At 42.1% G+C, this 24,891-nt stretch overlaps 1 protein-coding gene and 1 pseudogene across 3 annotated transcripts in view; one reads left to right on the top strand and one right to left on the bottom strand.

Annotated features, from left to right (window-relative positions):
• Positions 1–2,699: 2,699 nt before the first annotated feature.
• ATP13A4 (ATPase 13A4) overlaps positions 2,700–24,891 on the bottom strand; it is a 124,021-nt gene continuing 101,829 nt past the window's right edge. For all 3 annotated transcript variants that reach the window (XM_078453119.1, XM_078453118.1, XM_078453120.1), the window contains 7 exons: positions 24,724–24,820; positions 23,138–23,210; positions 15,829–16,000; positions 14,643–14,836; positions 13,191–13,279; positions 11,220–11,300; positions 2,700–6,049 (listed from right to left, as the gene is read on the bottom strand). In XM_078453119.1, coding sequence (XP_078309245.1) covers positions 5,837–6,049; positions 11,220–11,300; positions 13,191–13,279; positions 14,643–14,836; positions 15,829–16,000; positions 23,138–23,210; positions 24,724–24,820 — 919 coding nt within the window. In that variant the 3' untranslated portion in view covers positions 2,700–5,836. The remainder of the gene's footprint in view (positions 6,050–11,219; positions 11,301–13,190; positions 13,280–14,642; positions 14,837–15,828; positions 16,001–23,137; positions 23,211–24,723; positions 24,821–24,891) is intronic.
• On the top strand, positions 20,494–21,143 carry LOC132674463 (large ribosomal subunit protein eL22-like; annotated as a pseudogene).

Raw genomic sequence — 24,891 nt, 5'->3', positions numbered from 1 at the left:
AAATTAGCCTCAAATCAAACCGGTTTCCAATTAGTCATGGATGGTGGCTTGAGTCTTAAGACTATCAAGTTCACCAAATTCTCAAGGCTAGCCTCGGGTTAGGTGAGGACAGAATTGGCTCAGCTTTCAGACCACAGGATCCAGCCAGTTGTGCAGTCACCTCCTCTTGTGCTTTGTTCTGTCCGTTTGCAGGCCACGGACAGAGTGGCTTTAGGGCTCTGTGGAGCTTTCTCAGAGTATCCCTCCTACATGTTCCTGTATGGACTTCCACTAAATAGGCATTCACCTAGGGGGGAGGAATCTTTCCTATCTTTATAAGTTATGTTTTCTGCTTAACATAAACCTGGAACAACCTGGATCCCAGATGGCCTACCACTCTGAAGTCCCTCCTGAGTCACTGAGAATTTCCACAGAAGCCCTCTGCAAGTGATGCTGCTTGTAGGGCTCCTACTCACAGCATGCTCTCCCCTCCTGCCACCGGGCTTGGCTCTAGGTACCACAGGTCACCACTCTGAGATGATCTCTGCTCCTGCCCGAGGCTTCTGTGGGCCTTGTCTGACCCTGAGATTGGTTGCCAGGGTCCCCAGACTTCTGTGACCGCATGGCCACTCTGTGTCACTTGTCCATTCTCCATCCCCTTCAGGCACTTTCTATCTCCTTTAGCCATTTGGAGACATGTTCAGACTGTCCATGTTACTTGTTACCTATGTGTCTGTGCATGATACGATCACCATTAGCAACATGCATCTGTGCTCCCACAGCCACGACACTGTCAGGATTCTCTCCACCCGCCTTTTATTGCACTGTGACACACAGAACACAGGACGGTTTAGCTCTTCCTCTCTTTCTGTCTCTCCCTCACTGCCCTCCCTCTCTCTCCATCACAGCTTCCCAAGTCCTTGCAAAAGTTCTGAAAGTTAGGGTGAAACCAGAGAACAGAGAGAATACACACCCAGTCGTACTCAAACTTCCCTTGTCCTCCAAAACCTTGTCCCTTGGTTTTTAAACAAAGTGCCCTGCCCCAGTTTTCCCTCCCCTTGGGTTGAGCATATCCCTGAGAGAGCTTTTGTCCCTGCACACACATTCACTCCTTGGGTCCCCTACACATTGAGAGTGTCTTTGCAACACATGCCTAACCCATCTAACTCCACAGCATACCTCCGCACTCTGCCATGTAAATGGGCAGCTGGACTGATGAAGCTTCCATGTTGGAATCACTATACTTTGCACTTTGTGTTTTTATTCATAGTCCTATTGTTTTAGTTCAGCTTCTTTGTACTGCATGGAAAGCAGATGTTCACAGACAAAGGAGGAAAAATAAATCAACAAAATGTCCTAGTGATTATATTTTTTATTCAATCATGTCACAGCTGCTTGCCGAGCCGCAACCACTGCCCTGTGCTGGGTGCCGAGTGGGCAGATGAGAAGTATCAGGCTTGGTCCCTACCCTCAGAGAATGTGCACTCTAGTTAAAGTGGAGTTGGGTGGGAGTTAGAGGAATTCAAAATGGCACAGGACCATAATGCATGATCAAAAGAGGTGCCTGCCACACAAAGGAGACATTTGAGGAGTGCGAGCAGTGTGTAGACAGAAGAGATCTCCCTTCTGGCTTGCAGACCAGGTGGCATTCTAACTGGGTCTTGAGAATGAGTGGGATTTGGGCATGTGGGGATGAGAGTAAGAATTATTGATGCCCCCAAAAAGAAAGCAGCATGAGCAAAGGTATTGAGTTGGGAAAGTCCCTGTATGCCTGGAGTGAGTGAATTACCGAGTGCTGGCAATAATGAGCTACCAATTGGCATGAGGGAGGTTAGCCTAAAGCCAAGACAGAGTCCATATGACTCGAAAATGCTGGACAAAGTGGAGGCCGAGCAAAATTCAAGCAAAGATATAGGTTTCTGCTTCTGGAGACCGAAATCACAAACCAGAGCTATATCTGCTCCCACAAAATAGGCTGTAGGGCTCTGGTTATTGGATTTTACTCCTCAGCGATGGGAGTTGACCTTTCTGTGACTGATGATCAAATTCAAGAGAACTTCTATGAGAACTAAAATCTCTTTCTGGAAGCAATTACACTTGTCACGGAAGTCCACTGGATGGTTACCTTGCCTTGATTGCCTTCTTATTCTTCAATGCTACAAACATTTCATCCAGGAGAAACATGGGAGAGTGACAGAGCAGAGAACTCATTGGCAGAAGTCCTGCGTCTGAACACGGCTCCAGCTCCTACATGCCCTTGTACAAGTTACTGAGACTTTTGGAGGGTCTGGTACCTCATCAAAAGAAGGAGGATAGTAATTCTTGCCCTGCCTTCCTCTTTAGATTGTCATGAGGCTTAAACAAGAGAATGAGTGCAAAAGTTTTTGTAGACGGTAGTGCCCTGTTACCAAGTGGGGAATAATGGTGTCTACAGCATTAGGAAATGTCTAAAACTTTGTAAAGATGTGATTTTGATTCCACATTCCTGGAGTATTAGCCACAGTGAAATACCCCACTGCAGAAAGGGAAAAAGGTTGATTTTATAACACCAGAATTACAGATTATGCTTGCCTCTTTTGCACAGAATGACTTATTACAGCATAAACTAAATACAGGACTCTGAATAAATACTTGCTTTTCTAGTCATTGCATCTGCAAGTGTGCACACGCACCCTTCTATGAGCTCAGAGGGTACAGATGGCACAGACATATTTCCATTCGCAGATCATTACATGTTTCGTGAGAAGAACCCAGAGCCAGAGTTCCTCTCTGTGGGTCAGAGCTGCGTACCTTGGAGCGAACATACAAGGGACCTTTTAAATGATGTGGATCAGATGACTGTGTTCTTTTCTCCTCCAAGTCCTGGTCAGACAAGCGTATCAGGCGCAGGTACTCTGACCTCAGGTTTGGCACATTCTCCCACATTTTCTTTACTGATTTTTTTCAAGCAGCTCTTTCTATGAAAACACACACATCAGAAGTATGTCCCAGCTGTCAGTTTGGTGGTCAGGACCCATCAGTGGGTACCTGTTTTCTAGAATCTTATCCCCAACCAAAGCCACCTTCCAAGGTACAGAGCAGTCAAGCCCATTTGACTGTGGGACCTCACAGGGCTATAAATCTGTCCTCCCCAGCCCGTCTCCCCACAATAGGCAGCCTGATATTCTATGTGGGCAGTGACAGTAAATGGTTCACATCACAGCATAAGATTGAGACATGTGCATATCAAGTCTGAAAAGGATCTGGTAGGTAATTGAATTCCATCGGATAGTTGACTTCCACCTCTAATTGGTCTCTGAATATCCCCTTGTACTGCCAATGTCATGGGGCACACACCTCATGGGTCACCAGCTTCCACTGCTTTTTGAGCTGTTGGGGCAGTGGTCTTCGTGTCAGCCTGAAGCCATATCCACTGTGCCCTTTACACACTGAGCGTGCCACCAGGCACAGGTGGAAGCCTTCTCTCCCACAGGAACCCTTCAAGTATTTGAAAACAACTCTCACATCCCTTGACAATACCCCCAACCCCATTTTTTCAAGTAAAGCATTTTCTCACTACCTCTCAGTTACAGTTAACTTCAAGTACAGTCTTCAGAATAAGTCTCTTTTGACAAAGATTTTAGGGTTGTTTGGCTGGTGAGGAAATGGAGTCTTCCCTCTCTGTTTTCCTGCCGGTCTTGTTGAATCACTGAGGATGGAACTTAGGACCAAGGTAAGAGCAACTCAGAGTCTCAGAAAGACAGACAGACACTCATGGGTTTTAGTTTTGTTTTGTTTTTAACCTGCCTCTAGCCCAAGCTTGGCAGGATGCCTGGCATTCATTTGAACATTAGGCCCTGGTATTAGCAAAAGGTTGCTTCCTTCCACCTGGCGAATAAGAAACCTATTCTTTGTTTTACTGTGAGATCACCCCAAACACCCAGCCCTGCTGGAGCTTTGTAATTAGGAGGTATTTGGAAACAACAGAAGGTTTGCTCAGGAGATCTGTGTCTGAGGCCTGGGTCTGCTCTCCTTACTCTGAATCTCAGTTTCCTCACGTGTAAAAGTGGATGATAAGCCCTTCCTTGCCTGAGTCTGAGTGAATCGTGCAATGCAAATGAGACAAGAGAGGTGACAGCACCTGGTAAGGGGATCTTCTAGGTGGGAATGCCCTTGCCCAGGACTAGGTTGTAGACCATCTCCAGCTTGCCCTGTTGAAAAATGAGAAAACTACGAGTTTTAGAAAAAGACATTCGAGCTACCATATCTCTGCTGTGGCTAACTTTGTAAAAGGAAACATTTCTTTCTGTACCAAGGAAGACAATGATTCTGCAGCCTATTTACATGATTCTTCACACCCTATTTTAAAACCAGAAGCAACAAGATACTTTCATGGCTGAGAAACACTGTGTTTCCAGAATTATCTGCAGCCACAGAGCCTCCAGCCATGCTCCGGAATTCAGCCAGGGAAGGGAATGCTTGCAGATGCTATTGATAAGGAGAAAAGCCAGCTTGGGACACACCCCCTGTCCAGAACCTTCACCTAGGATTTGAGGTTTGTAATGAAAATTTTGCTTTTGCTTTAAAATACTATCTGTGGATGTTTTCCTAAAACTTATAGTTGTCTGCTGAGCTAACAGAAATCTGGATGTTTTCTATGCTAAATGAATCCGAGATAACAAAATTGTAATAGTGATAAAATAAGGGCAATTTCTGTCTCCTGAAAATTGAAGCCTTTTCAAATTTAAGAAATGTGTAGATTGCATAAGCACTTACATCAATTGATAACATATAATGTTGTGGTACAAGACTAATTTTTCTCAAAAATAATTTCCATTTTGTACTCAGCCCCACAAATTATGTAGTTGGTCCAGCTCGGGTTCCTGGGAGAGAAACTAAAGTAGCATGTATCAAAGAGCATCAAAAATTAAGAATTTCGAGATGGCAGCAGCAAAGCATTAAACCAAATGTGGGGCCCTTCTAAGCATGGGGCCCCAGGTGACTGCACAGGTCATGTGCCCATGAAACCAGCCCTAAACACAGGAGACTGTACTTCCCAGCTCCTTTGCCAAACCCTTGATTAATGAGATATGAGTAGTGGAAGAGAGGCGTTCCACTTTTTGGGTGAGGCAGTGAAAAGCCTTTGTGCCTTCTCCAGTCTCTTCCTTTCCCATCATAGTGAACGTGGAGTACTTGTTTTCAGCCGGTGGAGCCGACAGATTGAAGCAGTCACCACTGAGGAGAGCTAGTCTACAGAGTCACCTGGACCACGAAAGAAGCTCTTGTGTGTTAAGCCACTGAGACAAGGGACTTGTTTGTTACTGAAGCATGAGCTTAGCCCATCCTTCCAAATATGTAGGGGAAGGCCAGAAGCAGAAGAAAATGTCTCAACTCTGAAAGTACTATGCAGGAAAGGAAACCAGACAGTGAAGACTGGTATAATGGCTCTCATGCACTTGTTTTTCCATCAATAAAATAAGAATTCAAAGGTGATCCTTCACATGTTACAATTCTATGGCTACACATAGTGCTACTTTCAATTCATTTAAAAAATGTTACCTAAGAAAAGAGAGTATATATTCTCCTTGTCCTTTAGCCTCCCAGTCTCTGGGCTGATTGCCATCGTTAGCTCACTCTTGATTCACCAACACCATCAATACTTTCAGAATCAAGAGGAAGGCACTCTTCTGGGGGCAGTGTTCTGCTCTGTAGAAAGTATTTTATCAGGTAAACTTGAATTCGCGACCGTGATTGGATAGGTTTTTTTATTCCAAAAACTTCAGCTGATTTTGTAAGAGTCCCATTGTTTGAAAATTACTGAAACTGGTCCCTTTTGTCATTGTTTCTATGCTTTATCACCTTAGAGATCACTTTGGCTTCAGAGTTGTTCCTCATTGCTCTCAAACACCGGATTGCTGTAAGACACCCCGCTGCCACACTCTGGCATGTCAGAGTAGGACGTTTGGTTTAGCGGGGGCCAGCTGGGGTCATCTGCCAAGGCCCTCTGCCATATCCGATACTGGCTTTTTGATTGATAGCCAAAACACCTTTTGAATGTTGTCCACAGGGCTCGGTTTTCAATAATGGCCTCCTGCAAAATAAGAGAGTTATTCTTTACAACCAGAGGTTGGCTATGGTCCTCCATAGACCCTACAGAGAAGCTACCACATTAGCTGCTTAGATCCAGCTTGACAAAAACTTGAGGCCTGTACGAACAAATCCAATGTGGTTTCATGAGATAGGTCTCAGCCTCTCAAGCTTTTCCACTCAAGGAGCTCTTCTGGGAAAAGAGAGAGTTCCCAGTTTTAAGAATCTGGAAACATAGCTTGAAGTAGTCCGCCTCGAGGGTGAAATTCCTTTTGAATCTCATATATAAATTAAATTTAAAATCATTCAAATTCTGCAGTCCACTCCCTACCACACCCCATGGAATTACCCTATAGAAAGATGTGGCTTTGGTGTGCCCTGCCATATGACTGCATAGTCCCGAATACAGGTCAATAAATTGGAATGTGGGCCACAGTCTTACACCTGGACAGATCTGGATTCAAGTTCCAGCTCTGACATCTATTATGGACAAATCAGTTACCTTATCTGAGCTTCAGTGATTAGAAATAATAATTCCTTCTTTGTGTAACTCTCCTTACAATGTAGGGCAGGGCATGGTATAGATGCCTCCCTTTACCACCTTTATGAATTATTTACTTAACAAATAGCTATGGGGGCATCTGGGTGGCTTAGTCAGTTAAGCCTCCTACTTTGGCTCAGGTCATGATCTCGTGGTTTATGGGTTTGAGCTCTGTGCTGAGAGCTCGAAGCCTGGAGCTTGCTTCAGATTCTGTGTCTCTGTCTTTCTCTGCCCCTCCTCCCTCATGCTCTGTCTCCCTCTCCTTCAAAAATAAATAAACATCAAAAAAATTTTTTTAAATAAATAAATAAGACAATCAGCTATGTACTGTGGCCCTATTCACTGTGGCCTCTTTCATCTACAAGTATTTCACTACAATGCAGATTATAGAAGATATGTCTCTTTGGAAACATTTTGGACTGCCATTTTATTTCATGAGTTAGACTGAGCCTCAAACAGACCTCAAGTTATAACATAATACAGAGTGTATAAGAGGTTATTGTGTTATTTTTTCATTTTTATCGTAAGTCATAAAAGTTAACCATCTTAGAAGTTATCTTGAGAAAAACAAAAAATATGAGAAGCCTGCTGTCCCACAGAATGAGAACTCATTTTGGTGTCTATCAGTGGTATCTTTGCTAGATTGGAAGAATCAGTTCTATGGGATTCCACAAGGACCTTTGCCAGGGTAGTAGTTTTCCTAAATTCCACCCATCTTTGATATTGGAGTCCCATTGCCAATGGAAATAATAGAGAACAGCTAGTCTGAATCTTTCTGTCTCAAAAAATGGATCATGTGTTAGCAGGCTGTTAAAGACCCACCCAGCCATCTCAAGAGCATCTTGTAAACTTCAGGGCTCACCTAGCCAGACTTGTTATTCTACTTTTTCATTTTGTACTCAGCCCCACAAATTATTACTTTCCCACAGCAAGTTGTTTTTTTGTTTTTTGTTTCGTCCTTCTTAATTAAAAAGAGAACAGTAGTTCTCCATCGAGCTGGAATAGGGCAGGATCATAGGTATCCAATTACTGGTCTTTAAAGTCTAACTTACCTCTAGGATATCTTATCAGGTTTTAAACAAAAAAACAAACAAAATGAAACAAAACCAAACACACATACAGACACACACAGAGAGACTTTAGTGCTATAAGACATGCCTTGAGTGTTATCACAATTCTAGAAGTATAATGGCCTGTCTCACCTTGCTGGTCTGGATTGGGAAACTGAAGGACCGAGAAGTAACCTGTTCTGTCACTCTACATTATAAATTAAATGTAGAACTAGAAACAAAAGGAAACCCTTGAAGAAATATGATTTGTAAAACAAAACAAAACAAAACAAAAAACATAAAACAAACAAACAAAAACTTCACCACACAAGCTCTTCAGATTGGCTACTAAAATAATTCACACACACATACATACATACATACATACACACACATATATACACAAACACATAAGTAATAAAAACGAGAAGGATTAAAACTATCCAGATTAGCTCCTATGCCTTTCAGTTGGAGGTTAGATCATGAGAAAGCAAGGTGAGGATAAGATCCCAATCAAGACTGCTCTAAAATTAGGGATAGTCTTAGTCCTCTCAGCAGACCAGGACATATTTAGAACTGTGCAACAGGAGGCCAGCCATCCCCCATGCCTGTCCCTTGAAACCTCTCTGGACCATCTTTGTCACCAACTGGCCACCAATCTTTAGTATCTCCTGTCAGATATACCTAGAGCTATGTGAGGAAAACATCTTGCTGCATCCGTGATAGCCTGCGGTCTTTACCTACTCTGCTCACCTCATAGGGCATGAAATCTTAGTGTCTGTAATTCTCCATTACAACTTCCTTCAACCACAGACTCAAATGGCTTTGGTTTGTTCCTGAATGCCTACTGACAGCAGAAGGTAACTTCGAATAAGTGAAGACTGCCATGCAGGAGCCTGGGGGTGAGAGCTAGGACCCCACAGCATCATTTCTCAGTGTGAAAGCTGCTGGGAACCCCCACTGAACATCTACGCCGGTCTCCATTTCTCAGTGGACTCGAGAAACAAAGGAGAAACTTAATCTTTCATGAGTGTCAAATTATCCTCTCCATCTGCTGGAGGCAAGCAGCGTCACTTCTTAACATTTAATAATTGAACAAAGCTTTATCCAGCTTCTATTAGAATAAAGCAGGGTTTTAGACACTGTAGATACTGAGATGAGTTCTTGTCAGTGCCGTTTACACAATCTACACACTTGCTGTAGACTGTGAGCAGCATCCCTCCATCATCAGGATCTGCCTCGAATTGCACCCTAGGTCATGGCACAGGGTCAACAAATGTTTGTGGAGTGAATGAACAAATGAAAGCCTGCATGACTGATAGATACAAACTAAGAAATGCTAAGTATCACAAGAGATAACATAATGATAATAGTTTATATTTATCAAACATTTACTACATGCTTTTCTGTGTTCACCTTTCATGCTCACAGTAACCCTGTAAGGTTAGGTACCCTTATTATCACGGCGTTTCAGATGAGAAAACGGAGACATAGAGAAGTGGAGTTGCAAGTGCTGCCCAGAGTCAGGCGGCAAGAAAGGATTCCAACCCAGGTGAACTACTTCCAGCTTATGCTTTCTTTTATCTGCAAACATGGTGACATTCGAATGGCTTCCTGCTAGAGGATTATGGGAGACTTTGTTGCTCGATTACCTATAGCACAATCCTCCCAACTTTTTCCTGCCCACCTAAGAGGAAAAAACTCACACACAATGTCAGCAAATCTGTCTAATGTTTGGCATAGATCCACTTTCCCAGAATCCTTTTCTCCTCAGGATGACAATAAGACACAGTTCTGACCAATGAGGCATAAGAGGAAGTCTGCAGGGTGGCTCTAGAAAATGACTTTGTTTCCTTATAAAAGGTTCATACTTAAGGGAAGAAAAGCTTGCTGGTGCCTCTCCTTCCATTTTTTTTTCCTGCATCAAAACACAGGTAATGCTCAGCTATGTGGAAGCTATCTGGACACCATAAGCAATACACGCAAATATGAAAGGCCCGTATCTAAAGATGGGGAGGCAGAAGAGAGAAAGATTGATGATCCCCAATGACACCACTGAGTTGCTGAACCAACTCTATGGCCACTTACCTCGAATCTTCCAGTTAAGTGAGACAATAAATATCTTGACTGTTTAAACCACTGTTACTTGACTCACCCATCCAGGCTTTGGGAAAGATTCATGAAGACGATACTACTACTGCTGTGCCATAGAGGATGGAATAGCATTCCCATAAGGAGATATTGGGGGAAGCTATACCAGGCAGAGGAAATAATGTGATCACTGACAGGGACAAGGTACGAACATAAGATTATCCTTTAAAGGGCAAGGTTCATCCTTCTGCAGCTGGGTATGAGGACACTCATGCGACCCTCTCTTATTAATTTGGTGGCTTTGGAGACCATACGGGTTAGCACGGTACTTCACAGTGTGGTCCCTCCACCAGCAGTATCAGAATCACCTGACAAACACTTGTGCCTATTCTAGACCTTTGAATCGGAAATGCTAGGGGAAGGGCTGGGCAACCTGGGTTTTAATAAACCCTCCAGGTGACTCTGATGCCCACTCAAGTTTGAGAAGTCCTGGATATGCACACAGAGAGAGGCTCTAGTACCTTAATTCTATGTTCTTTTCTGCCACTGTCTCCTGTGTGGTTTTTACCCTGCCTGTTAAGGAAGGTGCTGCAGAGAAGTCAGGTTCCAGGGATTCTCCCCTCACTGGCATAAGGCTGTGTTTGCCACTGGAAACATTGCCACCCAGACTGGGGACAGATGGAATCTGATGCTCACCTCCCCTTTGACACAGATGTCTTTTCTAACGGTGACCCCTGTTCTCCAGGAGGCTTTGAAGAATGAAGATTTGGTCTAAATAACAGCGCTGAAGGAGGAGAGTGAACCACATAGCCAAAGAAAGGAGACCACAAACTCATTTCACTGAGGAAATGGAGTAAATGGGAGATGAAGAATCAAATCTAAGAAAAGCTCACTATGAATCTTATTTCCCATGTGTAAAGTAAAAGAAATAGACGTTGTTAAGTGAAAGAATCCAGACATAAAAGGCCACGTATTCTATGATTCCCTTTATGTGAAATGTCCTGATAGGTAAATGCGTGGAGACCGAAAGTAAATTAGTGGTTGCCAAGGGGTGAAGAAGGGGGAAGGGGGAATGAGGAACGACTGCTAATGGGTACAGGATTTCTTCTGGGGTGATGAGAATGTTCTGGAATTAGTGGTGATGGTTGCACAACTCAGTGAGCTGCACACTTTTTAAGAAGGCGAATTTTGTAGTATGTGAATCATACGTAATTTCAAAAAAACGAATTGAGTCAGTTCTCTACTTGTGGATTTTAGAAACGAACAGGTCCTTAGACATCATAATCCCATTCTCTCCAGGTCCACCATGTCGATGAGAAAATTAACACCTTGTTTGGAGCTCACTAGAGGAAAGCACCATTGCTCATGTCACCAGGGCAGGGAGCCTCTTGGACTGCTGACTCTTATCCTCTAAGGCTGTTCCTTTTTTCAGACTCCCAAAGAATGCCCCGTCCATCCCTACCCACAGTGATCAGAAGCCGGAGGGCACTTACCTCCACCACAAGGGACACAATGAAGTTGGAGCTGAGCATAATTGTGATGTAAACCCTCCACAGAAGAGGAGTACAGAGAAGCTGGTGGGAGATGGAGAATCACTGTTAGTTTGAAGACAAATAAATGTCAGAAAGCTGTTCACATGTTCACAGTGTACATTTTCATAGGTTATAAATCACATGTGTAATAGACATGCTTACATGTAGACATTACATGTGTGCATATTAGAGGCACACACATAATAACGGAAACTATGATTGCTGCTTTTATTCTTTTATCTTTCTTTCTTCTCCTTTTTATTTTTTGGTGCCCCTGTAATTTCTCAATTTCCCCAAATCAATTCGATCAAAATTTGACAAATTTGATACAAGTGTTTTTGTTTGCTTGCGTTGCTCGCTTTTATGAGGGAATACAGGAATGTGGCTCTATTCCCAGGAGGCTCTGATGGTACACAAGTCGAATGTGACAGGGGCAGTGTTGCCCTTGTCTCTCTGGTGCCACATCTCCCCTCAGCTGAGCCCTGCTTTGCAGCCCCGAGCCACGGCTTTACCCTCAGGGCTGTGTGCACGGCTGCACAGATGGTGCCATGACAAGGGTACTCACCAGTGGGGCAAGTGGAGCTGAATGGGAATGGATGTCTGTCTCTGCCTGCATATTCACATTTTCTAGAATGTACCCACAATTTTATGTAATAAGAAGAAAAATAATTATTTTTAGGGTGAGCAATATTTCTCTGCAGACTCCTTGGCAGTCATGTTGGCAATGACCCCACACAGGTCCTCCGAAAACTAAATAGGCTCCCTATTTTGTTGTACCAGAGGAATCAGCCTCTCTGTAAGACTCTTTCGTCTTAAAGAGTGTGACTAAACCCAACATATCTTAACCCTAACTTCTGCAGGATTAAGAAGTTTTAACTCACTTAGAAGTCTAGCAGCCAAAGACTATCTCCATGACTGCTTACTCGAATTCGTGAACATATTTAACAATAGTGGCAATTACGCTGTTAACCACAGTGATACAATTATCACAAGGAAAACCGAATGTAGACATGAGTTTGTATGTCACGTGTCAAGAAGGGTTTGTGAAGGTTTTGCTGGTTTGCAATGAACTGTGAGCTTCCAGTGCTCATCTCCATTTAGGAACCTGATCTACAAGGATCAGTCATTTACTGCCCTTATGTGCCATGGGTTATATTAGGCACTGGTAATATGAAACTGAATAAGATAGGACCTTGGCCTTCATGACACGTGTCTTTGAGTTGGAGAGATGGGCAGGCAGGCTCACGTAGCACTAAGTAAAAAAAGTCCATTCCCTTTTACCATCTCTTCTGTATTCTATTTATTGGTCTAAAGGACATTTGGTAATAATAAACTTCTAATTCAAAAGTATAGGTTAAAGGAATTGAAATACACATTTCCCCTAGCTTGTATATGTAAAAATTGTCTCATAGATTTTGACATTTGCCTCAAAATTACACACTCTAAGAGAGTTCATGAGGTAAGTTATGGCTCTTTGCAAACAAGTTTTGCAGACATTAAGTATGAACATACAAACACGTCTTTATAGAGATTTTTTTTAAAGATGTAAGTACAGATTTGAGAATTAACAGAAAAAGTGTTATAGGCAAACTGTTTTCAACAGCTTCAAAACAGAAGCGCTTAGGGGAAAAAATTTTCTTACGCTCGAAACAGTGTATGTATATAGATTTTTCCATTCTTACAGGGATCTTTTAAAAGAAAAATGGCCAATGCTTCTGAAATATTTGAAATCAAGACTAGACAGAATCTTATTTCCTGGCTGGCTTAAATTAAAAAAAAATACAAATAAATGTAGTATTCTTTTTTAACTCTACTATTCCAAAAGGATAATCAGTGTCACGAGTCCATGTCAATTGCCACCGTGACCTGCTTCTTGCAGTCAGGGTATTATATAACAGTAAACCATCCTCATAGCCCAGAGATAAGACTTACATCCAAACGCCTATATAATTCTGGAATATCAGCAAATAGAATGAATAGACACACACCCAGCTGTATGACCAGCACAAGGACAAATATATCTGAGGAAATAAGAACACAAGCTATCATTTAGAGAAATTGGAGTATATACGGAGTTTCACATCTATTGACAGACATAGTCTAGATGAACACTGATTAAGCTTACTTGATTCCTACATCCAAACACAGCATAATAAATGGAAAGTACTCATTTCTATGCAATGGGTCTCACCTCCACAATTTCTATGCATGTCCTTGAAGCAGATGGAAATTTTCACATGCATGTTGTAAGTTTCAATTAATAAAAGTGGGAAATACAGAGAGAGCAATTTTGACCTAATATATTTTCAAAAAATGCCTTGAAGACAGTTAAGTACCCAAGTCTTTTTAATGCAAATCCCCTGCTTCAAATTCTATTCTGGAAAAAAAAGAGGGCTGTAAATAAACAAATATTTAAATTGCAGTAATGTAGAGGTAAGCATTTGACTGCTTTCTCATCCCAAGAAGGAGAAAGGCAAAATAATTTTCTCTAAATAAACTAATTCTTATGAGGACATTGATCCTTCAACTTATGCTTCTAAATTTTCCCAATTAGGGGTGCCTGGGTGGCTCAGTTGTTAAAGCATCCAACTCTTGATTTCGCCTCAGATCACCATTTCATAGTTCATGGGTTCGAGCCCCACATCAGGCTCTGCACTGACAGCATGGAGCCTGCTTGGGATTCTCTCTCTTGCTCTCTCTCTCTGCTCCTCCAGTGCTCATGCTCTCTCTCCCTCTCTCTCTCTTGAAATAAATAAGTAAAGGTAAAAATAATTAACTAAATATTTAATTAATTAAATGTTCCCAATTTGAGAAGTAGGGATGTATACAAATGAATGTTCCACAGGGTAACCAGGCCACCCACTTCTCCTAACACACACCGCACTCCAGTCCAGAATGTAAGGAGGTAGCATGTACTTTGGCCAAGAGCCTCCACAATTACTATAGCCAGGTTCCTTCAGGCTGGACCCCCTCCCAGGCTGCCAACCACACAATGCCATCTTAACCATTGTCTTCACGGCAGGAGACATGTTCCAACTGAGTGTTGTGACACTTCTCTCTCTCCACCTCCTCCCAGATGAATTCCGACAAGTACTGACACGTGAGGAAATAAATGACTCGTCCCAATTTACAGTGGTGCCATGAAAGGACACCTGGAGACAAACTTCCGGTGAAGGAAAGAGGTAGAGGAAGAAGCCCTAGAATTTAATGCAGCTTTGAGGAAAGGAGCTAAGAATGAGGCTGCCAAATGTGTTTATAGAGCCCTGGAGTATAAAGTCAAGGGCTCCAGATAAGCATCAACTCCGCTGCTGCTCCCCGAGTGACCTGGGCATGTCTGTTCCTTCTGATGACCCCTCACCTCTGATCTGGTACAACGCTACTCACAATTTTTATATATGGGCTGCCTAAATGGTTTTCCTTTAGAGAAAATAAGAGCCACGATGATACAGTTGATTGTTCCCAAGAACCATATGGTAGTGTTTTCGAAGCTTGTGAAGGCACCATTACTTCCGATTTTTTCTGGAGCAGTGGGAGAAATGGTTAACTTTGAGATGCTTTCATTTTGCACTGTGCAGGCACTAAAAAGGAAACAAAAAAGGTAATGAACGAAGATGACAGGTCTTTATGGAGCACTGGTATCTACAGGATTCCATGCCCTCAGTGCTTTTGTAATTACCTACACTTTGGGAAAGAATATACTGAAAAATAAGGGGAAAGAAACCAACACAGATAGATCTATATTTTGGATAGATGAATAGATAAAAGATAGATATATGATAGGTAGATAGATAGATAGACAAGTTATTTATTCAATAATTTGGGTACCCTTCATGTGTAGTAAGGTTATGTGGGAAAAAGATGAGTAAGCCATGAGTTTTTCCTCTTGTGGCTTAAGATCTCTGAATATTGATAAATAGGGTGACCATATAATTTATCATCCAACAGGAGCATATTTGAATGTGAAAGGAAAAGACTAGTATCATCAGCAAAACCGGTAGTTGCCAGAGGAGACATGCGTGGAAGGGGTGGGAAAAATAGATAAAGGGGATTCAGAGGTCCAAACTTCCAGTTATAAAATGAATGTTATGAGGATGCAAATTACAGCATAGGAGCTGTAATCAAAAATAGCATATTAATATATGGTGACAGATGGGCACCACATATCATGGTAAGCAAGGAATGATGTATAGAATGGTCGAATTGATAACTTGTTATTAATGTAACATTGTATGCCAAATATACTTCAAGGATTAATTAATTTAAAAAATTTCACTGGGATATCAGGCTCAAACTGGGGATGTCTGGGCAAATTATAATGCATGGTCACCCTAGGTGTAAAAGAAGGTCACGGATCATTATCACACAAGACAGGCAAAAGTAAGTGCCAATGGATAATATCCTCAAACTGTGCTACAGAGGAGAGAAGATCACTGGAAAATTCCCCAAGGGACTTGAAAGAAAGCCAACGCCTCCAGAAGAATGAAGAACCCTTTACTTCTTGTCATAAGGGCCAGACCATGTTTGATGGAAATTAGGATGTGAGAAGCTGGAATCAGAGCTGTGATAGTACCTGTGCATCTCCATGGAATACCAAGGCTGCCTCTGAACCAGAATGAAGCCCGCAATGTGCATGGCTAAGCTGAGAAGAAGGTTGAGAATCACAGAGAGCAGCAGAGGTGGGGAGATCAGCCGTCCTGCAGGCCTGAAGGGCACCAGCTTGGGGTAGGCACCATTCAAATTCACTACAAAATAAATTCAAGTGTTATGTTTGTGAGAGAAGGAAAATACTGTATTCTTCATCAGAAGAACGGTGTAACTTCTTAGGCCCACACAGCCAAGGAAACTGACAAACTGGAGTACATCAGGGTTTTGAGGGAACAAAATACAATGAATGGCTTCAAACTCAAGTCATAGGAGCAATTCTTCAGGGAGAAGACAAAAACAATCATGAAATGCTTTCAGTTTTGGCTATTTTTTAATATATGAAATTTATTGTCAAATTGGTTTCCATACAACACCCAGTGCTCATCCCAAAAGATGCACTCTTAAATGCCCATCACCTCCCCTCCCCTCCCTCCCACCCCCCATCAACCTTCAGTTTGTTCTCAGTTTTTAAGAGTCTCTTATACTTTGGCTCTCTCCCACTCTAACCTCTTTTTTTTTTTCCTTCCCCTCCCCCATGGGTTTCTGTTAAGTTTCTCAGGATCCACATGAGAGTGAAAGCATATGGTATCTGTCTTTCTCTGTATGGCTTATTTCACTTAGCATCACACTCTCCAGTTCCATCCACGTTGCGACAAAGGGCCATATTTCATTCTTTCTCATTGCCACGGCACTCTCAACAATAGCCAAATTGTGGGAAAAGCCTAAATGTCCATCAACTGATGAATGGATAAAGAAATTGTGGTTCAGTTTTGCCTATTAAATAGGCAAAGCCCATCAAATTATAGGTGAGGGCATGATGATAATGTACACTCTTATACACTGCTTCTGGAAACGTACACTGACACAAACCTTCTGCAGGGCAATTTGGCAATAAATATGAAAACACCGGAACATGTTCATAACATTTGACATGGTTATTCCATTTCTGGAAATTTGTCTTAAGCTAAAAATATCAGAGATGTAGAAAGATGTTCTTTAGTGCATCACTTACAGTAAACTATGTACATCTACATAATGAAACAACAGGCAGTCACTAAGAAGCAATGCTTTAAAATATTCAGTGACAATGGGACACCTGGGTGACTCAGTTGGTTAAGCATCTGACTCTTGATTTCGGGTCAGGTCATGATCTCGTGGTTCGTGAGTTCGAGCCCCGCCTTGGTCTCTGCACTGACAGCGTGGAGCTTGCTTGGGATTTGTTCTCTCTCTGTCCCTCCCCTGCTCACTCTCTCATTCTCAGATAAATAAACTTAAGTAAAATAAATTAAATAAACTTAAAAAAATATTCAATGACAAAATGAGAAGTGACATCGGAAAAAATGGCAGAGCAGACAGCCCTAAGGTCCCATCCTTCCACAGAAACATTGAAAAACAAGCAGAAACTATCAAAACTAACTTTTTCAGAACTATGAACAACAAAGGTTTACAGAAGTCAAACAAATGCTGAATCAAGAAAAAGGCAACTTAAAAATGGTAGGAAAGCTTTGTGACATCTGTACTTGCCATTGCCCTACCCCTCCTCAGCTCAGTGGCAATTTCAAAGTCGGTCATTGGCCCTCCCAGTGGAGGACTCTGGTCTCTGGTCACAGGAAGAGCAAACTGCATCCATCGGGTATGTCCATTCTAACCTGTCTGGGGGTACCTGAAGGACTGGTGCAAGGCGCTCATCTCTGTTTCACCTAATGCAAGACTGAACTCAGGGCAGCAGCATCCACTGCTTGAAAACAACTGTAAGGCTCACCAACTACCCACAGTCACCTGGGGCAAAAGATGGCAGTTGAGACATAAAATAATAGCTACGATAAAGAAAAGCTAAAGAACGTTTCTTTGGAAAATTACGGCTTTCAAAAACATATGTGTATTTTGGGGACTATAGAAAACCATGCACACACCTAAGGCAAGTTACCCACTCAGGAAAGACTGGAACAGCCCCTCAGTTTTGAGCTCTGGATGATCTCTGCACTCAGCACAAGCCTGGCTGAGTGTTGAAGGGCCCCAGCACAGAACAAATCTGCAAAGACTGGGAGAGGTTGTTCTTTGTTCATGGTTTTGCACTCATGGAAGTCAAGAAAATCTCTGTCAAAAACACTAGCTAAACAAAAGCTAAAGGAACAGAGATTTCATTGACCATACATGGCAACTGATACAGTCTTTGCAAAAAATAGTTTAGGAAAGTCACCAAACAAATGGACTATGACAGCCTTCAAAAACTAGCAGAACAAAAGCCATCAAGTCCCGGGGAAGGGGGATTTCCAGAGTTATCTGGATTTCCAGAGTTACGACATTATAATATTCAGCAGAACAAAATAAGTTGACAGAAATAACCTCTGAGGACACCCAGACATTGGACTTACTAGACAAAGACTTTGGTTATTTTTCTCCAAATCCCAGCTTTTTTAAAAATTTATTTTTTAAATTTACATCCAAGTTAGTTAGCATATAGTGCAACAATGATTTCAGGAGTAGATTCCTCAATGCCCCTTACCCATTTAGCCCATCCCCCCTCCCATAACCCCTCCTGTAACCCTCTGCTCTCCATATTTAAGAGTCTCTTATGTTTTGTCCCCCTCCCTGTTTTTATATTATTTTTGCTACCCTTCCCTTATGTCCATCTGTTTTGTATCTTAGAGTCCTCATATGAGTGAAGTCATATGATATGTTAGACAAAGACTTTAAAACAACTGTTTCAGGGGCGCCTGGGTGGCGCAGTCGGTTAAGCGTCCGACTTCAGCCAGGTCATGATCTCGTGGTTTGTGAGTTCGAGCCCCACGTCGGGCTCTGTGTTGACAGCTCAGAGCCTGGAGCCTGTTTCGGATTCTGTGTCTCCCCCTCTCTCTGCCCCTCCCATGCTCATGCTCTGTTTCTGTCTCTCAATAATAAATAAATTTTTAAAAAATTTTAGAAAACAACTCTCTTTTTTTTAATGTTTCTATTTATTTTTGAGACAGAGAGAGTCAGAGCATGAGCAGGGGAGGGGCAGAGAGAGGGGGAGACACAGAATCCGAAGTGGGCTCCAGGTTCTGAGCTGTCAGCACAGAGCCCGACACGGGGCTCGAACCCACGAACCATGAGATCGTGACCTGAGCCGAAGTCGGACGCTCGACTGACCGAGCCACCCAGGCGCCCCGAAAACAACTCTTTCAAATATGCTCAAAGAAATTAGGAAACAATGTATGAACAAAATGAAAATGTCAATAAAAAGACAGAAAATATGAAAAGGAGCCAAAAGAAATTCTTTCTAAAGAATCTTTTTTATAATTTCTACCTCTTCATTGACATTCTTTCTTTTGTCCAGTAAAAGTAACTATTTGAGTGGCGCCTGGGTAGTTCAGTTGGTTAAGCATCTGACTTTGGCTCAGATCATGATCTCACAGTCTGTGAGTTCAACATCTGTGCTGACAGCTCAGAGCCTGGAACCTGCTTCAGATTCTGTGTCTCCCTCTCTCTGGCCCTCCTTCACTCGTGCTTTGTTTCTCTTTCTCCCTCTCTCTCTCTCAAAAATAAATAAAAATAAAAACTAAAAACATTTTAAAAAAGTAACTATTTGAGCAAGTATAAAAGGCTGTAGGGGCACCTGGGTGGCTCAGTCGGTTAAGCATCCAACTTGGGCACAGGTCATGATCTTGCAGTTCATGGTTTCAAGCCCCACATTGGGCTCTGCACTGACAGAACAACGGAGAGCTATTACTTAATGAGTACAGAGTTTCTGTTTGGGGAAATGTAAAAATTTTGGAAGTAAAGAGTGGCAATGATTGCACAAAACTGTGAATGTAATTAATGCCCCTGAACTATATGTTTAAAAATGGTCAAAATGGCACATTTTATGTTATGTATATTTTACCACAATAAAAAATAATTAAAATATTTAATGACATGAAAATTTATGACAAAGTTAAATGAAGAAAATGTACGCACAACTATATAGAGAACATAATTCAAATTTCTTCATTTATATACATACAGAATGCTTTAATTCATTAGTTCTGAATGGTAGAATAAAGATGGATTTTTTTCCTTTGTTATATCTTACAATGTTTTCCATCTTTGTTTTATAATGAATATATATTAGTAACCATAAGAACAAAAAATAATCAAGTTATTTATCAAAATATAGAGGAAAACCTGGAGATGCTTGTTACTAAACAGAGAACAATTAGAGCTGAAATGAGGGGTGTTTTGAAAAATGTGGAAGAAAGACTGATCTAGGGAGAAAACATAGATGGCTCTTTGCCACCCTAAATCGCAGAGCTGGGATGGGTGCAAGTTACATAGAGATAGGCTTGGCTTCATAAGAAGAATTCTGTTAACAGTATGGACTGGCCAAGGGTGTTCTTTCCAGAGATTTGAGCCCCTTGGATACACCTGACACTGTCAGAATTACAGGGAACACAGCAGTAGTCAAGATAGACAAGGTGCTGTTCTCACAACGCACACACTCTGGGACAGGGGAGGCAGGAAGACGCAAATAAAAACACAGATAAAAGCATAACTTCAGATTGTGAAGGGCACCCGCCCCCCCCCACACACACACAAATAGAGCACAATTGTGCTTTCTGCCTCCACTGCCACCATGGTGCCCATTAAAAAGTTTCTGGTGAAAGGGGGCAAAAAAAAAAAAAAAAAAAAAAGAAAAGAAAAAGGAAGAAGAAGCAGCAAGTTATGAAGTTTGCCCTTGACTGCACCCACCCTGTAGAAGAGGGAATCATGGAGGCTGCCAATTTTGAGCAGTTTGTTCAAGAGAGAATCAAAATGAATGGAAAATCTGGGAATCTCAGTTGGAGGGGCTCTAACCACTGAAAGGAACAAAAACAAGATTACAGTAACTTCTGAGGTGCTTTTTTCCAAATGGTGTTCGAAATAACTCATCAAAAAATATTTGAAGGGGGCACCTGAGTGGCTCAGTTGGTTAAGCATCCAGCTTAGGCTCAGGCCATGATCTCATGGTTCCTGGGTTTGAGCCCCACATGGGGCTCTGCACTGACGGTGTGGAGCCTGCTTGGGATTGTTTCTCTCTCCCTCTCTCTCCGCCTCTTCCCCACTTGTGCATGCTCTCTCTCTCTCTCTCCCCCCCCCCTCAAAATAAAGAAATAAGCCTAAAAAATATATCTGAAGAATAATCCCTGTGATTCATTGCGAGTAGTTGCTAACAGCAAAGAGAGTTACAAACTGTGTTACTTCCGGATTAACCAGGATGAGAAAGAGGAGGAAGAGGCGGATTAAAACTCATTTATCTGGAACATTTTGTATGAATTCTTGAATAAAACTTGGGAACTAAAAAAAAAAAAAAAAAAAGCACAATTGTGTGATAGAGAAAAATTGGCTTGGTGACTACTTAAAGTGAACTTCCTGAGGTGGTGACATTTGAGCTAAGATCTGAATAAGAAAAAACCAAAGCCATATAAAGATGGAAAGGGAGAGTGTTTTAGGCAAAGCAAAGAGCAAAAACAAAGGTACTGTGGTGATCACAAGCTTGACAATGCTCAAGTGACAAGAAGACCCTGGTGCCTGGGATAAGAATGTAACAATGTGGTTGTAAGTGAAGCAGAAGCAGGCAGGGGCTAGAGCATTTTAAGCAAGTAGGTGGCAATAAAATTTACTTTTCAAAATTAACACTCTTACTGCTCTTTGAAAGGTAAATGGGGAGGAGGGGAAGCAAGATGAGTTGTGAGGCTGTTGTGGGAATCCGCAAGGGAGGTGACACGGCTCTGTGTCAGGGGGTACAGAGCTTCGGAAAGCAGAGCCAACAGGAGCTCCATCCAAAGGGATGTGAAGGATAAAGAAAAGAGAAACCAAGGATGGCTCCAGGTCTTTGAACAACCAGGTTGTTTTACCAGAATGCAAGGAAAGGGAATTTTTTTCCCTTTCACTGATGTGTTCTAAGTGCCTATTATGGTAAGTAGTACAAATTAGGCACTCAATAAGTAGCTAATAATTTTGTTGAATACCAGATCTGGTAGAAGATAAGAAAATATATTTATATGCTGATCCAGCAGACCAGAGAAAAGTTGATGACCGTGAAGAAGGAGATTATAACAGAAACAAAATCCCCAAGAAGGTAGGAAGAGGTAGGATTAAACGTATAAGTGGAGCTGTTGGCATTTATATGTAACAGAGAGGAAAGCAGAGAATATGGTGGATGGTGGGGAGTGGATGGGTTGGGGTGAAAGCCTACAGCAGGGAAATTGGGAAGACAATTCATGTTAATCAAGAGGTGGAAATGGGAGTGGCCTAATGGCAAGATTATCTTTAATCTTCATTCAAAATCCCCAAAGGCTAGGATTTAAAGATCTAAAACAGGGGCACCGGGATGGCTCAGTCGATTAAGTGTCCAACTCTAGATTTCAACTCAGGTCATGATCTCACAGTTCATGAGATTGAGCCCTGTCAGCATTGACAGCATGGAGCCTGCTTGGGATCCTCTCTCTCCCTCTCTGTTCCTTCCCTACTTGCTCTCTCTCTCTCTCTCAAAGCAAATAAATAAACTAAAAAAAAAAAAAAAAAAAAAAAAAAGATCTAAAGCATAAAAGCTATCCAGCCTCTATAAACTGGGCATATATTAACTATAATTACACCTGAAAGCATACTGAAGACAGCATTCCTGATTTTCAAAGTGCACTTGAGAAACTGAACAAGAAGACCATGGGAGAAGGGAAGGGGGAAACGATAGTTACAAACAGAGAGGAAGGGAGGCAAACCACAAGAGACTCTTAAATACAGAGAACAAACTGAGGGTAGTGGGGGGAAGGAGTGGTGGACAGAGGGGAAAATGGGTGATGGGCATTGAGGAGGGTACTTGCTAGGATGAGCACTGGGTGTTGTATGTAAGCAATGAACCACAGGAATCTACCCCAAAACCAAGAGCACATTGCACACACTGTATGTTAGCCAAATTGACAATAAATTATATTAAAAAAAAATGAAAAGCAATAAATTATCCCAAAATATAAACAAACAATCAAATAAATAGATAAATAAGTTTAATGACCATTATGGAAGCCCCGTATTTTGTGGAAAACAGAAAAATAACTAGCCAGCTTTTCCATGGCTAATACTTTTATTTCAATCCAAGACTCACAAATGGGGCTCTTATTTCCTTTTTCCCTCTCTGAATGGATCTTTGGGCGTAAGTCCCATATCCCTGAGGCTGCAACTGGTGTCCCTCCTAGTGGACCAGCCCTTCTGGAAGAGCCAAGAAAGTTTCAAAAATGTCTTACTTGTTACACCAATAAGAGTTGTGATGGCCAGATCCTGGAACAGAAACTGGTAATTTGAAAGGCTGTTTGTCTCCTGAAAAGAAAAAGGAAAGCAGGTCAAAAATGTTGTGACCCTCTGGATGAAGTCTGACATCAGTTGCATTCATTTTTGTTCCTGCAACATGGGATTTTACAAGAAGAAGGTGTGGCCAGGGTCCTGTTTGTGTTGGTAGAAGTACCAAAGATAAGGCTGTGAAACCCCCTCCAACCAGGAGGCCACCTTTGTGTGCTTTCTAGGCTGGGTCCTTTGTACATCAACATCCTCCTGTTGAGGGAGATGTCTTACTCTACTAGATCCATCTCTGATCTCTTTTCTACCTGCTAGCAGAAAGTCAGGGTTTGGTCTGGAACAACAGGACAGTGAGTTCCCAGTAGTAACAAGAGACAAATGTGTGGTGATCTTACCCAAATTTTACCAGTGGAAAAAGAATAATTGAACTCACTATTTGCAGTCTTGGGTGTTATTAGCAAGTCCTGATAAGGCATCCTTGATATTCTTGGGGAAAAAAAGGTTAAGATCTTACTGATTTCAAGTAACTTGCTTCCTTGCCCCCCTTTTAGTGGAAAGGAGATCAAGATGACCCAAGTTCAACTCTAGTTTGTAGCATGAGTTGTTGGGATTCCAAAATAGGACCAAATTTCTGTGCACAGCCTCTCCTTCTCCATCTCATTCATTGTGAGCGGGAAAAGACATAAGCAATCTGAAAATAACAAAACTGAAACCTTCAGCCCAGAAGCAAGAGGGCAGGACATAGAGATGAATCTAACGAATCATCAGTAGGCTGCTTATACTCGCTCATGAGAGTCGATTGCAAAGTTTTCAGGGATTATTTTTTTGAACTGGCTGTTAAACACAGCCATTATAGAACCTGAAATTATACAAATCTACCATTAAATACATTATGCTAAAACAAAGCTAATAAACACCCCCAATCCAGCACTTCCTAATCCTTTTCCTACATTGTGCTGTTATCTATGTTCTTTAAGATATTTACAAGTCTTCTAACTCTGGGGTGCAAGTACTACATAATGACATGCCATGTGCACACCTCTTCCCAACTCCATGCTCAGTGACGTCAGGCAGGCAGCTCGAAACCAGCCATGGTGGGCATATTTACACCACGGAAATCAGCAAACATGAATAACCAGGGCTTGCTGTCCCAGGGAGAGCGGCTCTGAAACATTTACCAGCTCCCCAGTCCCAGATCATCTCGCTACTGAATGGTACGCTCGGGTAGAGTCACACTGGAACAGAGAAGATGGAGACCTCGTCCAAGCAGCCAGAAGCAACCGCGAGAAAGTGCTATGCCTTGATCTTCAGCTACTACTACACACAAAATGTCTCTGTCAGAGAGTCAGAGAATTGACACCTTCAGCTTCTCCTGTGTGCATCTATTTCTGATTTACTTTCACCATAAAGGTAGTTTCAGAGGGGCCCTTGGTCCTCCAAGCTCCCCCACGTGCACTCTTCCTCAAGAGGCATGCAGGTTGGGAGGATGCAACTCCTTGTTTCAGTTCTAACCAGGAGCTCGGGTCACCAGTCATACCCAGTAGAGCAGCAGAACACCAACATACTGGATCATGCTGTACAGAGCCATGTACTTGAACATGCAAAATGAGGTAACGAGAGCGGCACGTCCTTCCCTGTGTAAGCAAAGAAAGGACAGAGTAAGGAGATGGAAAGAAAGGTCAGTGCCTCTGCTGTTCAGCTGAGC

Source organism: Panthera onca, chromosome C2, assembly GCF_046562875.1.
Source record: "Panthera onca isolate mPanOnc1 chromosome C2, mPanOnc1 haplotype 2, whole genome shotgun sequence".
NCBI lineage: Eukaryota > Metazoa > Chordata > Mammalia > Carnivora > Felidae > Panthera > Panthera onca.
Note: the sequence above shows the minus strand (reverse complement) of the source record. Positions and strands in the feature narration are given on the sequence as shown.